Source organism: Petaurus breviceps, unplaced genomic scaffold (assembly GCF_028583685.1).
Source record: "Petaurus breviceps papuanus isolate PSGF00001 unplaced genomic scaffold, PetGlider_PUasm1.0 156, whole genome shotgun sequence".
NCBI lineage: Eukaryota > Metazoa > Chordata > Mammalia > Diprotodontia > Petauridae > Petaurus > Petaurus breviceps.
Window position 1 is genome coordinate 8781907 of NW_027185720.1, and position 17496 is coordinate 8799402.

A 17496-nucleotide genomic window follows, 5' to 3' on the forward strand; every position below is an offset into this window, starting at 1 on the left:
GCGTATTAAGCACCTACTGTATACACAGCACTGATCAGATAGAACTCTCATGGGGCCTGGGTCAGACAGCTGAATGCCATTTTGTTTTGCATGGCCTGGTCCAGTTGGGATGCTTGGCTGCCTGAGTACAGTTAGAGCAGCCTTCATGGACTTAGAGACTAAGACTGCAAGGCACCCTCACCCTCAGGCTGGTGAGGATGGATGAATTCCCCAGAGGTAAGTCATGCATTTGCCACAGAACCATCTGCACTCTTTGGCAATTCAATTCAACTTAGTAAGTGTGTTAAAAATGCCTGCTGTTAGGTGGAGCAGCTACATGGCACAGAGGATAGAGTGCCAGGGCTCTGGAAGGTAACTTCCAGTCTGGAGGACCTGAGTTCAGATCTGGCTGTGTGACCCTGGGCAAGTCACAAAACTGTTTGCCTCAGTTTCCTCATCTGTAAAATGAGCTGGAGAAGAGAATGGCAGATCCCTCCAGTGTCTTTTCCAAGAAAACCCCAGATGGGGTCACAGAGAGTGAGACACGACTGAAATGACCAAACAAAATCTGTTAGGCACTGGGCAAGGGAAGGGCTGTGACCTCAGCTGCAGAGTGGCAGAAAGTGCCTTTGACCTGAAATCAAGGCCCCTCGGTTCTCATCCTCGTTCTTCTCCTGAGCCGCTGTGTAACCTTGGACAAGTCCGCCCACCTCTCTGTGCCTCTACTTTCTTCTCTGTAAAATGAGAAAGAAATTGGACTCGCCAATCAATAGGGATTGGGCCTGAATTTATGATTTCACTGGGATAGAGATTTCCCAGAGGAGGAAACTACCTTCACTAGTGCAGGTTGGAGCCCTCTCTCCACATTGGTCTCAGAGTTACCTAGGCCACTAAGAAGTTAACATAGACAAGATGAGACTTGAATGCAGGTCTTTCTAGCTGTGAGATGCACTCTCTATCTACTATTTAATAAGATCTATTTTTGAAGATCCTCTAATCTTATTAGAAAGCCAGAGTATCCCTGACCTGAGAACAGCAGCACTGCCTATCCCGAGGCTGTCCCACCGGTGGACACCGGGCCCAGCCTGCATTAGTCTCAGGGCCAGGCAGGCTTTGGGCAGACTGGGCTGTGTCACATGGCCCCCGGAGGAGCGGGGACACATGGCTAGAATGGAATCCACAGACGCTGCAGCTGGGGCCCATGTGATTCTCATCATCTCTAAACCTGAGTGGGTGGGAGGGCTCTCCCCCACATACTTGTTCTCTGTGTCAGGCTCCTGCCTGCTGCCAGTTCAGCACAGCAGGCCAGAAGGGGCCAGAGGTGGGGGCCGGTGGTGGTGGGAACTGGGTGGGACCGTGAAGGCCCTGGCTGGGCAGGGGAAGAGCATGGAAGGAGCAGCCCTTCATTCTCCTCATTCCAGAGGAGACAGTGGCCGTGGTCCCTGAGGGCTGCTGCTGACCTCTCCAACATTAACCTTACCTACACCCTCCCTGCTTCTTCCAAGGCCTTTTCCCCTAAGGCTGGATTTTCTGTTTCCTGATACTTGACCCTGGGAAAACTTCTTTTTGAGCCTCAGTGATGAGAAGGCAAGTTCCCCTTCATCTTGGTTAATGGCCAAGTGGAGGTCTCCAGCAAAGAGGGGTCCCCTGCTGCTTAGGCAGAATATGTCCCTCAAAGTATCAATGCCTCTCAAGGGGTCATGGCCAAGTTTGGGGGGCCCCAGATTGAGGGAACCCTAAAAAGAAAGGCAGAGAAGTGAGGCTGGGGAGGGACAAGACATGTGGATAGATCCAACCAAACTCTGTACCGTGGCAAAGGTAGAGGTCCACCCAGAATTCCCTACACTGATGAAATCAGAGGTCTGATTTTTTAAAGATGTGGGTGATTAATCTGTTGTTATGAGTGACTTGCCAAGAAACCAAAGTTCTGTCCCCTAAGCCATCTTCTTCTGTCTTCTCCCTGCCTCCTTGCTTTGGAGGGCACGTTTGGTCGTGGACCATCTCTAAATTTAGTACTACTACTGTGAGTGTCCTTTGAAGGTTCCCCCCAGGTTGGAATAGCCCTGAGCTGGTTTTCCAACCTTCAGCCTTTGGGCATACCTAGCATGAAGGACCCCTGGGAGGTTGGATCGGTCCCTGGACTGGACCTGCTTACCCCAACCCCAGCCATGCTTTGCACTTTGAGGACAACTGGACCAAGACAATTCATTTGGATGAGGCTCATTCTGAGCCGATGAAGAGGTCTTTTCCATGACCAGCTTCAGAAAGGAATACCCTGGACTCCCAGAAGAGGGTGCTCACACTTCTAGCAAGCTGGGTCTGGTCTCTCCCTTTGGCACATAGCTTTTTTTGGAGGCGTTCTGCCTGGGGAAAAACAATGTCACTCTGTGGGCATACAAACAATATTGATTGATGGAGATGATGGAAATTTGGCCAAGAAGGGAGTATCAGTGTGCCTTAGCCTGGAAATGTAGGGTCCATTTGGTCCAACACCTATGTTTTACAGATGGGAAAACTGAGGTCCAGAGTGGTTTTTGTAACTTGTCACACAGGTAGCAGTTGGCAGATCCAGGATTCAAATACAGGCTTCAGATATGATCCCTCCCCTCCTCCCCCTGCCGCCGCACCCCCAGGCCAACGTTACCATAGACTTCTCTTGCACCAACAATCGTATATAACCTTCAGTAAGAGATACCAGTCATTAATTAATAGTTGAATTAACTGACTTCCTTATCCAGTGCCTCATGGTGATGTGGAAAGGGGTCTACATTCTCAAAAGCTAGGTTAGCTTTAATGGCTTTTTATAGCATCACAAAACCTCAGATTTGGAAGGGATTGCTTAGATCATCTGGTCTAACTGTACCTGAAAAAAGCAGCCTTTCCCTTCCCCCACAATCTCTCTGACAGAAGATGTCTGATGAGAGGAGAAAAGCTTACCCCAGCCGGAAAGCCTTTGAGCTCTGGACCTGTGAGGGCCTACATGGTCGGAGTTCCCCAAAGTCAGGGCTCTGCATGCAGAAGGAACTTAGTCATGGAGCCGTCAAGAACTTAGATATCATTTATTCCAGGGATTTTAAAATTGTGAACTTAAGAAAATTTTTTGGGGGGTGGCCGGGTGGCACAGTGAGTAAGAGTACAGGCCCTGGTGTCGGGAAACCTGGGATCGGTTCCGGCCTCAAATACTTGGCACCCACACAAAATAACTGGCCTTGTAACCTTGAGCAAGTTACTTAACCCCAATTGCTTAAAAAAAATTTGTTTTTGATAACTACATTTAAATGTAATTGGTTTCCTTCATAATCCTATGTATTTTGTCTCATGCATTTAAAATCATGATTCCGAGAAGGGGTTCATAGACATCACCATACTGACAAAGAAGTCCATGAGAACCACTGGTCTAGACTAGTTAAGAAGCACCGAGAGTCAGATCAATGACTTGGTCAAGGCCGCAGACCTTGTAAATGACAGAGCCCGTATTTGAACCCAGCTCTCCTGACTCTAAATCTTGGAATTCCACTGCCTCTTGTTCAATAAATGTTTGCACAAAGAATGGTTGAGAAGATAAATCGAGGCAAGCACCCACCACGCTCTCACCTCAGTGATGGAATTTCTGCCATCGCTGCTGTGATTGGCTTTGATGGCACAGATATCCAGGCCCCAAACATCTCTGAACAGGTTATACCTGCAGAGAACACAGAGACACTCAGGCAAAGCTATTTCTGGGCTTCTTCAGGAACCCCAGGAAGGGAGGAGAACGTTCCCAGTGGGATCAGTGGATTTAGAATCGATTCCATGGGCTATTTTCCCCTGGGAACGCTGATGCTTCCCCATTCTTAGAATCCAGAGGGTTCCACCATCTGCCCTTCCCTTGAGACCAGAGCAGGCATCCCTTGGACAATGGTCCCATTCACCCTGCACTGCAATTTAGGCCTGAGAGGAGGAAAGGAGCAGGGGATGTGGCCTCCAACACTTTATTCTCTCTTTAACCACTTGATTCTAGAGTCAAGTTTGCTCTGTGGGGAAAAGATCTCGAAGCTGGACTTTCACCCCTGAAACAAGAGGATGTTTGTTATCAAGGGAAACCTCTCTGGCTGTGACTTGGCTCCAGGCTGGAGGATTGGGGAGTCACAGGGGGCTTTGTGTGGACACAGCACCCCTGCCCTGCCCTCCCCTCCCGAGGTCCCATGGAAGGGGGGGGATGCTGTTACTTGGAGTCCCCTCCAGGCCTGGAAAGAGAGATTATATTCATTGAATCTAGAGCTCAGATGGGATATTAGAAATCCTTCATGCTTGGGGATAATTCTAGTGGAAATCAGCCTTTTTTGGAAATGTCTTAACATCACACACAGATCATTTGAGTTAGAAGGTTAATGGTTATTGGCTCCAGTGTTTAGAGGGGAGGAAATGGGAGTGCTGAGGCCGAGGGGGCTTGAAATCACAGGAGCATCACCTTTAGAATTGGAAGGGGCGTGGGAAGTTATCTTCTCTAATTCTTCTGATTTTCAAGAGGAGGAAACTGGGGTGTGGGTGGGTGGGTTTTGCCTAAGGTCACACAGTTGACATTATGCCAGTGGATTTGAACTCAGGTCTTCCTGCCTCCTGCCTCTCTGCCCCTCTCCATGCTGCCTCTATATGTTTATAGTAAGGAATTGTGATCATGATGAAGTAAGCCAGAGGGGAGCCTTGGATTTGGGGTCTCTGCGTGACTGGGGCCAGCACTGCCCGGACCACTCTTCTACAAGTCACTTGTCTATCTGATAATCTCCCAGGACTTGAGTTTATTCATGTGGGACATGGATGGGTGGGAGTGGGGACTGGGCACAAGGCAGCCTTGAAACTGCCCAGAGGACCTGGCCCCTGCCTGCCCCATGTTTCTTCTTTGGTTTTTGTAACCCCAGGACATAGCATAGCAACCGGGACACAGCACTAGGTGCTTAATGTATGTTTATCAACTAATAGTACTGTAAGGTTAGATTTTCATAACTACCTTATGAGGCCGGTGCTATTATTTTCACCCTCGTTTCACAAGTGAAGCAGCTGAGGCTTAGAAAGTTGCTGTGATTTGCCAAAGGTCATTTGGCTTCTGTGTCTGAGGCAGGATTTGAATTCGAGTCTGTCTGAGTTAAGTTCTGTTCCACCACCACAGTTCTCTCCATATTTACTAATTACATAAATTTGGGGAGTCATGTTTCCTCTCTAGGCCTCAGTTTCTCTAATGGTAAATGGGAGATGTGGGTTAGCTTATCTCTAAGGTTCCTCCCAGCTCTCAGGTCTGTGGACCTAGGAGGGCTCTTCCCCCCATGCCCCAGAGATATTTGGGATGGTCAGAGGCCCCCAGAAAAGCTTCTGAGTGAACTGGCATCCAGGGAATTTGCTTGGTTTGATACTCTGAAGTTGTCTTCCCCTCTCAGGAATGAGTACAAGGTGGTGGTGTGTGCATGCAGGTGGGCTGTTTGGGAGCACGAAGATGGGGAATCAGCCCATGGCAGGCTCTGTCCGGCCTTCTCTGGGGAGCTGCTCAGCCCTCCATCTCACAGGGGAAGCTATGGGATGAGGAGCTGTGGCGGAGATAGGGACCTAGCTAGCACCGGACTTTGGAGCACCAAAGCTGACGGGCTTCCTAAGTCACCCGGTCTTTACAAAACCAACCAACCCAGAAGCCCCGGCCCCTGCAGAGGGGCAGTTCAGCCCTTCAGTGGGGAGGATGGGATCTTAGGATCAAATCTGGGGTCACGGAGGCCTGTGGGCTTGGGATCTGCTCCTGAGTCCCCAGGTGAGTGACAGAGACAGAAGATGGACCCGGAACCTTCCCCTACAAAATCATGGCTCTTTCCATTGCAGCCTTACTTCTGCTCCTAGGCGCAGACACCTAGAGGTAGAAGCCATCCAGTCTCATTTGACAGATGGGCAAACTGAGACCCAGTGACAAAGTGACTTGTCCAGGGTCACACAGTTAAAATCATAATCACAGATTTAAAGCTGAAAGAGACAGTCAAGGCCATGTAGCCCAACCCTCTCATTTTACATAGTAGGAGACTGAGGCCCAGAGAGTTTAAGGGACCTGCCCAACATCACATAGAAAGTAAATGACATAAGTGAGGTTTGAATGTAGACCTTCTGAATCTAAAGTCTCTCTCCCCTGCACCCCATTTCCCCAAGGACTGCCTTCAGGGAGTGGGGGCAGGTATCTCCTTTGTGCAACTAGCTGAAGGATGGGAGAGGTCCAGGGCTGCTTCCATCCTTGAGTTAGTCTGTCTGATGACCAGGCTCCGTCAGGCCTGGCAAGGCCTCTTTCCTTTCCCGCCCTCACAGGGAGACTCAGGGTGAACTCATCACTGGAGAAGGGAGCCCCTGGAGGGAGGAGCAGTGGAGGGGGCATGCTCAGCTCGTGGGCTGCACAATCCCTGCAGAATTAAGTAAATTCCAGTTCTCTGAGTAAGCCCTTTCCCACGCCAGATCTCTGTGAAGGAGGCTGGCACGAGGAAGGCACCTCTCATCCTGGGGGATTAGGCAGCCAGTCTAGACTCCACCCAGGACATCTCCACCCAGGCAGGTCGTTGGGCAGCTGGCAGGGCCAGATGATGTCTGAGAGGGGGTCACCAGGGAGGCCATCTCCTAGTAGGGTTCTCTCAAGGGTGGAAGGGACCTTCGAAATTACTGAGTCCTCAGTCATGAGGTTACAATGTCCTCATTTTAATGCTACAAAATGAGGTGTAATGTCCTAATTTTATAAATGAAGACACTGAGACTTGGTTAAGTGACTTGACCAGGGTCACATAGCTGGTGTCTGAAGTGGGATTACAACCAAGGTCTGGTGCCAATCACTGAAGCTTCTTCCTTCCTCACTTCTCACTCGTGGTCACCTGTTCAGCATGGTGGAACCTCTGTTGGTTTTCCAGTTTCCCAAGGTAGAGTCGTCCTGTATTAGAGCAAGAGAAAACATCCAGAGATGAGAACTCAGAAGCCCATAATGCTCTATGGGGGTGTCCCTAGGATAGGCTTCTTACTCTGGGGTCCACAGGTAGATTTCTTTCTTTTTTTTTTTTTAAAGCAATTGGAGTTAAGTAACTTGCTCAAAGTTACATGGCCAGTTATTTCTGGGTGAGTGCTAAGTGTCTGAGCCCGGATTCGATCCCCAGGTCATCCCGACTCTGGGGCCGGTGCCCTTACTCGCTGTGCTACCTGGCCGCCCCACATGGTGGATTTCAAGGGGTCTGGAAACTTAGATGAGAAAAAAAAATTACCTCTTTTTGACATAATTGGCTTCCTTTGGAAACCTATGTATTTTTTGTACATTTAAAAACATTTTAAGTTGGGATCTATAGGCTTCACTAGACTGCCTACTGAAGGGATCCAAGCCACTGAAAATGAGAACCCCGAATCCCAGGACTAGGAATTCTGGAATCTTCTTAAAAACCCAGTATTATAGGGGGGACAAGGAGAGGGAGATGTTGTAAGATTATAGACCCTGAGCCGGAAAGGATTTCAGAATCCCAGACACTCATCTCATAGTTGAAAAAAACTAAGGCAGAGAGAGGTTAAACAATTTGGTTGAACTCTGACCCTCTTACTGAAAGCCTAGCCCTGTACCATCCTGAGGTCTGAATGCTATTACATCATTAAATCATGGGAAGATGGCATGTCATTGAATTCATAAAGTCTTTGGCGAGGGCTGCATGAGTACAGCAAAAACTGGAGCGATAAATCGTGTCTGATTTAGGATGAAAGCCAAGTGTGCAGTTTGGTGAGATCAAGGGGATATCTGAGGAAGGGGATTGAGTGAGGAGGAGGCCTAGGGAAAAGTCAGGAAGACCTGAGTTCACATCCTTGCTCAGCCACTTCCTAGCTGTGTGACCCTGGGAAAGTCACTTAGCCTCAGTCTGCCTCATCTGTAAAATGGGGATAATCATAACACCTACTTCCCTTTTGTGGTGAAAAGCAAATGAGTTAACCTATGTAAAGTGCTTTGCAAGCTTTAGAGCGCTGTTTAATGCTAGATGTAATCACGATTATAATCCTAAATAATATTTGCACATAGGATCTCTTTTAATCTTCACAGCCCTGTGATATAAGTATTGGAGGCATTCATTTAAAAGATATGGAAACTGAGGCTTTCGGGAGAGGAAGCAGTTTGCTTGTAGTCCCAGAGCTATTAAGTCAGAAGTGAGACTCAAACCAGGTCTCTCACGACTCTCAGGTTCAGGGTGCAGAGTCCTGGCTCTTCTGTGAATGTGCTGTTTGGTTTGACCTTGGGAAAGTCACATCACCTCTCACCTCCATCTGTCAAATGAGGGGGTTGTTTTAGCTGACCTTTCAGCTCGAATGAGTTATGATTCTATAATCTTGTGACCACTTAGGACAGGGTGGCAACCACTAAGAAAATTATTCTCAGTATATGAGGAAGGTCATTTGACGGCCACGAATGATATATGATGACCAATGGAAGAGCTGGGCAGAACACAGATCGTCAGTGGGAACAATGACATTGTGTCAAAGGGGTGAGTTCCCACATGTGAGCTAATAAATGGATGAAGAGCGTGTTGTAAGGATGGGTCTAAGAATATACCGAGAACCTTTAAACAAGATGCGTTGGGACAGAGCCAGGAAAAAAACAGCAACGAGTTATGCCTGACTGGGACCTTCTGAGATCTGATCAACTTAACAGCAGCTAAGTCCATTGGCGTCTCCACGGCTCCACTGAGATTATTTTCTAAAAAGCTAGCATCAGGGTGTTTGACCCAATGACCAAATCCAATGGCCCTTTAACAGTCCTTATCCTCCATCATCTCAATGGGGTGAGACCCAGATATCCACACCCTCCTTCCTGAAACCCTCTCCTGTCTTAGCTTCCCAGGCACCGCTGTCTCTTGGTTCTCCTGCCTTTCTGACCACATCTTCTATGTCTTCTTAGTTGAACCTTCTTCCTCATCCCACTCTTTAAATGTTGGTGTTTCCCAAGATTCTGCCCTCAGTCTTCTTCTTCTTCTTCTTCATCATCATCATCATCATCTACTTTTCTTCTTCTTCTTCCTCCTCCTCTTCCTCTTCCTCTCCTCCTTCTCCTCCTTCTCTCTTTGTCTCTGTCTCTAAATCCTTCCTTTTTTTCTACCATCCATTTCATCTGATTAGTCTATACTAATGACTCCATTTTTATAACTTGTCTCAACTTCTCTCTCAAGCTCTGTACCTACAGAGACAGCATTATAGTGAGTAAGCATAGGAATTGGAATCATAAAGACCTCAGTTTGAAATCAACTAGATGTGTAAGTTTGGGCAAATAATTAAACCTTTCTGTGCTTTCTGTGCTTCATTCTTATCTGTACATGATGGGGCTGAGCAGGATGCCCTCTAAGGTTCATCTTAGCTCTGAATCTAAGATCTCATAATCCTAGAGTTTCAAATTGGATGTTAGAGAACTTCATCTGCATATCTAACTCAACATTCCCCAAATGAAATTCATTACCTTTCTTCCAAGAAAACTACTCCACCTATCTTCTTTTTTCCTCAGGGAATAACACCACTATTCTCTCAGTCGACCAGATTTAAAACTTTGTTGTCATCCTTGAAATGGTTCTCTCTGCCACCCTCCCCCCCCCCCCCCTCCCCCCCTCCTCCTTCTCTCCCTTTTCTCTCTCTCTCCCCTTCTCTCCCTCTCCTTCTCTCTCTGTCCTTTCTCTGTCTTCTTTTTCTGCCTCTGTCTCTGTCTTTCTCTCTGTCTCTCTTTGTCTCTCTCTCTTCCCCTTCTTCCATTCTTTCTTCCATACACAATGTATGTGAATCCAAGGATCATCAAATCTTGTTGATTCTGCTCCCATCTTAAATTCATTACCTCCCTCGAATCCTCATGTGCTCATAACTGGTTTCCTTGCATCTATCCAGTCTCTCACTTATTCTTAACTCACCTCACATATATTGACCAGTTTAATCTTCACCAAACAGTCCTGATTATGGCATTGCTTATTTTAAGAAATCCTTCAATTTACTTCTCAAATTAAATCTGAACTCTTTAGGTTGACACTCAAGGCCCTCTACAATCCCATTCCAACTTACTTTTTGAGCCTTATGAAGACTGACATCCCAGGACTTGTTAAGGGAATCTAGGAATCAAGACCCCAGTGGTTCCTCTCTCTGGTCCTCTCCTGTCCCAAATTGAATGAATTATCCTCCAGGACCACTTAGGTGAGCTGTGTTCCTTTCTTTCCTAGAAAGGTACCAAAAGTGTCTCATGGAAGACAAAGAAATGGGGGTGTCCTTGTATATCCATCTCTGCCATATTTCTCCTACTCCTGACTCTTACGAATCTTCTGCAGGGCTGAAAGTCCTTCCTAATCCATCCACTGAGCCCTCAAGAAGTCAACCATTCCTTTCTCAATGTGGTGAGTGATTCCACATTCCAAATGTGGGGCATAGAAAGAAGTTTCCCTCTTTTGGTTCCCACATTCCCATCAACTTCAGGGTCCCCAGATCATAGAGGAAAAACCTTCTTTCTGCAAAGAAAGGAACTCAGGCTACCTACCTGGTTTTAATTAACTTGACAAAAAGTTTTAGGCTTATTCTACTAGGCCCCAAAGGGCAGAACTATGGGCTATGGGTAGAAGATATAGAGACAGATTTATGTTTGTGGTAAAGAAAAACTTCCAAAAAACTGTTCAAAAGTGGTTTGGGCAACTTTTGAGAGACTGCATCCCCTTTCAATGGAGATCTCTAAGAAAAGGCTGGATGACAAATTGTCGGAGACAGTTACCATTACTCTCAGAAGTTGTGTGGCTGAGAACATGGTGAGAACGACACTATTTAAAGGTAGCCTTCTTCATTGAGAGCCACACTGTCTACACTGATGGCAGGAGCTGTCCAGCTACAATGAATTTAGGGGAAGTTGGAAGAATGGGGCTGGCCTCCTGTGGCCCGACTTAAAAATCTGTATATGTCCACAGGGATGGAAGGTGACAGATGATGTGAACTCAACCTGCCTTTCCAACCTGGTTTCACATGATTCCCCTTCACATCCATAATATTCCAGCCAAACTGTATTCCTAGCTGTACCCCCTATTGGAATCTTTACCCAGAACATCTCTACCAAGGCCAGTTGTTGGACAAGTTGTCAGGGTCAGATCTGCTCTTCTGTAGCCAAAACAAAATGGAGACAGGGTGAGTGTGGGCATTGAAGGAAAAGCCATTGATAGGTCTGTGTCAATCTCAGATCCATAAGCAAATCACTCCATAAGAGAGGTAGTGTGGTATGGTAGAAAGACCCCAGATTTTGTGTTCAAATAGTATCTGGGTTCAAATTATAGGATTATAGATTTAGAAATTGAAAGGAGTCAACTTAGAAGTCATTGCATCTGACCCCCTCATTTTACAAATAACAAAACTGAGCCCCAGAGTTTAGTCACCTGCCCAAGATCATACAGATAGTAAGTGTCTGATGTTTTAGACCTAGTTCTTTATGAATTTAGTATATTTTAAATAGAAATCTTTATTATATATAAATTTATACAATAATCAAGAGACATCATTTTACATATAATGCTCTTTTTCTGTTCTGCTAGGATATTAAAATTTCTTCTTTTTTTTGCATTCAGTAAATTCAGAATAAAGAAGCAGCCACACTGTATTAAGAAATTTGAGTTTCTCTCACTTTTGTCTACAGAGCCATAACTACCAATTTGAGTGCCTGGGGCAAGTGATATAAAAAGTTCTCTCAAATCAAATTCAGTTGAGTGGGGTTGGAGGAGTGGGGGAGAGATCTCAAGACTGGACAAAGCAGCTGCAGTGGGGAGTGTTGGGCAGTGAGCAGGGGAGGGTCCAGCTGGGGATGTGTTCATGGCTCAGAGGAGAAAACATGCTATCTGGTAGCTTCCTCTGAATGAATTTTTCTGGCTAACTAAATGCTAAATCCAGTTGTTTCTGTGCAGATAAAGAATGATAAATGCGAATGACTCTTTCAAAATTCTGAGCCACATTTGCTTCACCCCAGTGAAGACTTTGACTATGGGAATATTTTCTATACCTCTTTGGTGGGAAGGTTGGGGTGGGGATCTGGGTCTGTATTTCCTGCAGAAAGCACCAATTGGGGGGCATCACTGCCCATGTCTACTGGGGGCTTTAGAAGAAGTCAGTGAAGAGATCCAAGGCAAAACCTAGCAGCAGCATGGGGAAATCCACTCAGGATGTGGGGGAGTCCACATACTTGGCAGTTGGGTGACCATACCCTGTGGCATTCTCTGTTTAAGACAATAGCTTTGGCTCCAAACAACTGCTTCTCTACATGCCCCCTGTGCACTAAGCAACCACATTATCCTGTTGTCTGTTCTCTGAACCAGCCCTATGTTTTTTCCCACCTCCATACCTGTGATTTGTGCTATTCCCTTCCTCTGGAATGCTTTCCTTCTATTTGCCTATTGAAACTGCCCATGCTTGGAAGTCTAACTTCTAAGACCATCCCCTCAGAAGTGATCTCAGCCTTCTCAGAAATCCCAAGATACTTCATTGGTCCCTCACTTGTGGGATTTGCCATAGTCTGCCATGCATTCCAGGAATATACATTCGTGTCATATCGCCTTTACTGGATTGTAAGCCCTTAGAGGGTGTGAGTCATGGCTCACTCATTTTTGTATTTCCTGAAATTCCCGATATAATTATAGTTATAATTTAATACATTTTGATGATTGAATGGATAGATGAACAAATGAATGAATGAGTGATGAATAAATGAATTACCGAAATTACATTAGTAGAAATAACTCAAGACCACATACTGGGCACATCCATGAATATAATTATCTAGATAGAGCAGAAAAGGGGAGGCAAAGGAGGAAATTAAGGCATTTGCAAATACAGTCTGAACCATCCTAGGACAGGAGGTGGGTCTGCATGAACTAAGTAACCCTCTTGAAGAAGGGCATTGTGGTCAGTGGTCACATGGGGGAAAGGTCCTCATGGGACAACAGGAAGCCAACCCAAGGAACAGAGGAATGGCCTTTGGAGGGAGAGGCTCTCCCAGCTTCCTATTAACACAAACACCTTCCCTCGGCTGTTGGCCAGCCCTAAACACCACTGCCAATGTCAGAGAGGAGCTGTCAGCCTGGCGGAAGGCCTTACATGATGGATGTAGCAATGATGTAATCCGTACAAGGTGGAAACTGGGGCACAGAGATGTCAGTTTTGAAGGGGAACTGGCACAATGAGAAACCACTGTGGGATGAAATCATCCTGGACCAGAGTGGGGTGCTGGAAAGACGCAGAGGAATCCTGAGATCTGGAGTAGGAAGTAAGGGACCTCCAGAGTCAAGCAGCTCATTTGCTGGAAAAGGAAACTAAGGCACAGAGAGGGGGAGGTCACACAAAACTGGGATTTGAACCCGGGTCCCCTGAATCTGAATCCTGTGCTCCTTTCTCCAAACTTCTTCAGAAGTGGGCAGGGAAGTGAAAAAGTATGTCATGCCCAGGAGTCTGACCCCAGGCACGAGATATTCCTGGGAGGGAAAAGCATTTCTGCGTCTGCATAAAGGCTCTGTCCTTCATGCCTAGAATACTATAGATTGTAAATTTGTGGAGGGTAAGGACTGTCTTTACTAATTGTATCCCCAGCATTTAGCAGAGTGCCTGGCATACCATAGACGCGTAATAAATGTTTTTTGGCTTGGAATGTACCCCCTCCTCACGTCTATTTCTTAGGACCCCAATTCGTCTTCAAAGCTTCAACATGTCTTTGCATCACTACAGCCTAGAGCTATGGTAGGTGCTTAATAAATGTTTGTTGATTGATCTGTTAGGAGGGAGATGGCTTTCATGAAGAGAAAGTACAGATGAATTGTAGATTTACAGGATCATAGATTTGGAGCTAGAAAGGATCACTGAGGCCTTCTAGTCCAGCTCCCTCATATCACAGATGAGGAAACTGAGGTCCGTGGAGGTTAACTGACTTACCCAAGGTCACACAGGTTGTGGTCATGAAAGACCTAGGGACTTACAATGCTTTCCCCCATTAGATTCAATTGTTAGGATGTCTGTAGCACTGAATCAAAACTCATTTAGAAATGCCCCTGGTAGTCACCTGCCTTCTCTTTCTTGAATTGCTTCCTTGTTAGGCAGTTAGGTATTGAATGGAGACAATGCTGGTCTTGGAATCAGGAAGACCTGAGTTCAAACACTCAGCAGCTTTGTGACCCTGGACAATTCCCTTCACCTCTATCTACTTTGTTTTCTTTATGTGTAAAATGGGGATAACAATAGTAGTTACTTCACAGGATTATTATATGATCGTGTATTAATGTATATATTGTGTATGTGTATATAATATGCATATCAATATACATATTAAATATAAGTATATATTAAATTTGTATTATATGAGATAATGCTGTATAGGTAAAGGGCTTTTCAAACCCTCGAGAGTTCTATAAATGTGCACTATTATAATTAGACAAGGAAAAGACAGGTCCCTGGCACCTGCCCTGTAAGTGGGGGACACTTACTGTTACTGTTCTTTGATAGACTTGTCGATTCAGCCCTTGGCCAGGCACCAGGGCCAGCTAGGAGCTGCCCCTTTCAGAATCTCTGGGGTCTCCACCCCTAGGACTAAGGGAAGCTGTCCCAAGGCAGGAGCCTCCTTCCTCATTGCCTCTGACATGTGAACTCATTGCCTGCAGCTGTTCTCCAGTATTCTTCCTGTATCTCTTCTGTGGGTTTGATGATTCAGCCTCTTCCTTCCCTCCACCATAGGATACCTTGATTTCTCATGCTGTCAGCATTCCTGGTTCTGTCTCTTTCCCTTGACAAGCAGCAGGGTTCAAGGAAGGCTGACTGGCTCTCAGTTCAAATCCTGCTTCTGATGCCTATTAACTTGGAGACCCTACCCCAAGACTGTCCAAGGTATTGTTGAGAACCGACAGCAGCGTGGAGCCTTTTACCTCCAAATTTTCTTGTAGCTCCCTTCCCCCTAAACCCTCTTCCCTAAACTCAGAAACCCCAACCTCTTTCCCACCTTTGTGGGAAGGAGCTCAATGAACTCCCTGTTCCACTTGGATCCTCAGGATCACTCTGGGCCCCTCCAAGTCCCCTCTGGGCACTCCATCCCTCAACGTCCCCACCCCCCACTCTTCCCGGAAGAGTAGACATGGCCACTCCCATTGCTTGGGAGCAGGGAGTGACCAACTTCAATCTTTCTAGCAAGAAGAAGGACTATTAGACCTTACTGAATTCCAAAGCGCTCAAGTCCTTCCCATGCACCATGTTGATATGTCCTCCTGACCCCCAGTCACTGTTGTCTGACTTATCTATGCACCTGAAGGACCATCTGCCATGATGCAGCGCCATGTGCTTCTCTGACCTTTCTGTCTGCCCTGCAGCTAACCTCTCCTCCATGTATTAGAATGTGACCTTCTTGACCAAACTGAAGCTTGGCCCTTAATAATTGTTCTTTCACTCATTGATCATTCATTCATTGATCATTCATTCACTAATCATTCATTCATTGATCATTCATTCATTCATTCCACTGAAGGGTCCTATTGCCCATTTGGAAGGCAACATTTTCTACTTTTTTCCCCTTACTTTCTAGATTCCTGCCTTATAAATTATATATATATATATATATATATATATATATATATATATGATTTACTTGTTTCAGAATCTCAATAAGAGCTAAATATAATCCATGTCCCCTCTCTCTTTTGGTGAGGGGGTAACTCCAGATTAATCCATGCAATTAAGTGAATAGAATGACTTTTAAAGCTGGGATGGGCCGTCAAGGCCATCTGCTCTAATTGCCTGATTTTACAGATGAGGAATGCCTTGGCCAAGGTTATACAGTAGAAAAGTCCTTTTTCTCACTCCCATTCATTTCCATTTCTACTAAATCATGTAGCTTTTATAGGAAAAACTTCCTGCCCATGAGAGCTGTCCCAAAGTGGAATGTGCTGTCTTGGGAAGTAGTGAGTTCCTGGTTATTTATAACCTTTAGGCAGAGACTAAATGGTGGGCTTGGAGGCCCCATCCCACTTGGAAATTCTGTGAGTGGCCCCAGGTACGTCCCCCTGTGCTTTTGTGGCATCTTTCTCTAAGGGACTCAAGGTGTTTCCTCCTAACATAGTAAGGGGTGATCTCCTTTCTTTTGTCTTTTATGGCATATAGGGAAATGGAGGCATGGAGATACTAAATGCCATTCTTTGCTTGACACAGTGAGTGAGTAGCTTGGTGACAGCAGATGTAAGGATGTAAGGGGGAAGGTGGAGGGATGCCTGTAGGAGGAGTGAAATGTGGTTGGTTTGGGATATCATAACATTGGGGATTCAGAACTGGAAGGGACCTCAGAATCAATCAATCAGTCAATCGGTAAATCAACAAACATTCATTAAATGTCTAGTATATGACCCTGTTACTTCACTTCCATGGCATTTGAGGTCCAGGAAGGTAAAGTCATTTGTCCACAAGGTCACACAGAGTTGAACCCTGGTTGGGTGACTCTAAATTCTTTATACTTTCCCCTGGGCCACATTGGCTCCCCATTCCTGTAGCTGGGTGTGGGATTGGGAGGAGGAAGTTGGTGCCGGCTCTTGGCTCCTTCTGGCTCTCCAGCAGGAGCTGATTGTGGACAGATGGTCAGACTTCAGTCCTGGTGTACTGTCAAATGGGAAGGTAGGTGGGACTAGTGGTGCCTGGAGGATAGAGATAAGCAAAGGGCATGAGGAAAGAACACAACCAATGGAATGAATGAATGAGAATCCCCTGCAGTGGTGGACCTGGACGCTCTTTCCTCCAAAATGACCAGAGTTTAGATTGTAAGCTCTCTGGGGGCAGGACTGTCTTTTTCCTTTTCTTGTATCCCCAGCACTTAGGACAGTGCCTGGCACATAGTAGGAGCTTAATAAAGGTTTATTGATTGATTGCCTGACTGGGGGGTTGAGGAGGCAGAAAGGGAAAGAGGGCAGATCTCCTTCCCTCCTGCAGTCAGAGCTTGTATCACCAAGTGAAGCCTGCTCCCCCATTCTTTCCCATTCTGTCCCTACTCCCACCATTCCCCCATCCCAGGGCACTCACATACAGGCCTTGTCATTGTTGCCAATTTTCAGGGTCCATATGTCATACCTGGAGTCAATGAAGTTCTCTGCTGTGGGGTAGGTTTTGGCCATGGCCATAATGCTGGTGATGTCCTGGCAATCTATTGGTTTTCCAGTTTCGCTTTGGGAGACTCAAGGCACTAAGAAAGGGTAGAATGAGAAAGTATCAGCTTCTGGTGGGGAGGGATTGGAGCGTTTGGGTCCACCTGTTGGGAGTTCAGTGACCTAGGTTGGAATCCCGGCTATGTTGACCATCACATGTGGCCCTGGCAAGTCAATTAACCTCTATTGGCCTCATTTCAGTATTGTATTCAATAAGGGTGTGGGACTAGAAGATTTCTAATGTCTCTCTCTGCTCTGACGTCCCCTGTTCTAAGGCCCCTCCCAGCCCTGACATTCTCTATTCTAAGAAGGCCCTTCCCAGCCCTGACATCCCCTGTTCTAAGGCCCCTCC

General features: G+C 46.3%; 2 protein-coding genes across 2 annotated transcripts in view; both read right to left on the reverse strand.

Annotated features, from left to right (window-relative positions):
- Positions 1-17496, reverse strand: part of RTCB (RNA 2',3'-cyclic phosphate and 5'-OH ligase) — a 300226-nt gene that overhangs the window by 115815 nt on the left and 166915 nt on the right. The window lies entirely within an intron of this gene.
- SYN3 (synapsin III) overlaps positions 1-17496 on the reverse strand; it is a 406353-nt gene that overhangs the window by 9181 nt on the left and 379676 nt on the right. Inside the window, 5 exon segments of the mRNA XM_069082163.1 lie at positions 812-869; positions 1006-1263; positions 2917-2987; positions 3574-3661; positions 17023-17143. Of these exon segments, the coding sequence (XP_068938264.1) occupies positions 812-869; positions 1006-1263; positions 2917-2987; positions 3574-3661; positions 17023-17143 (596 nt within the window).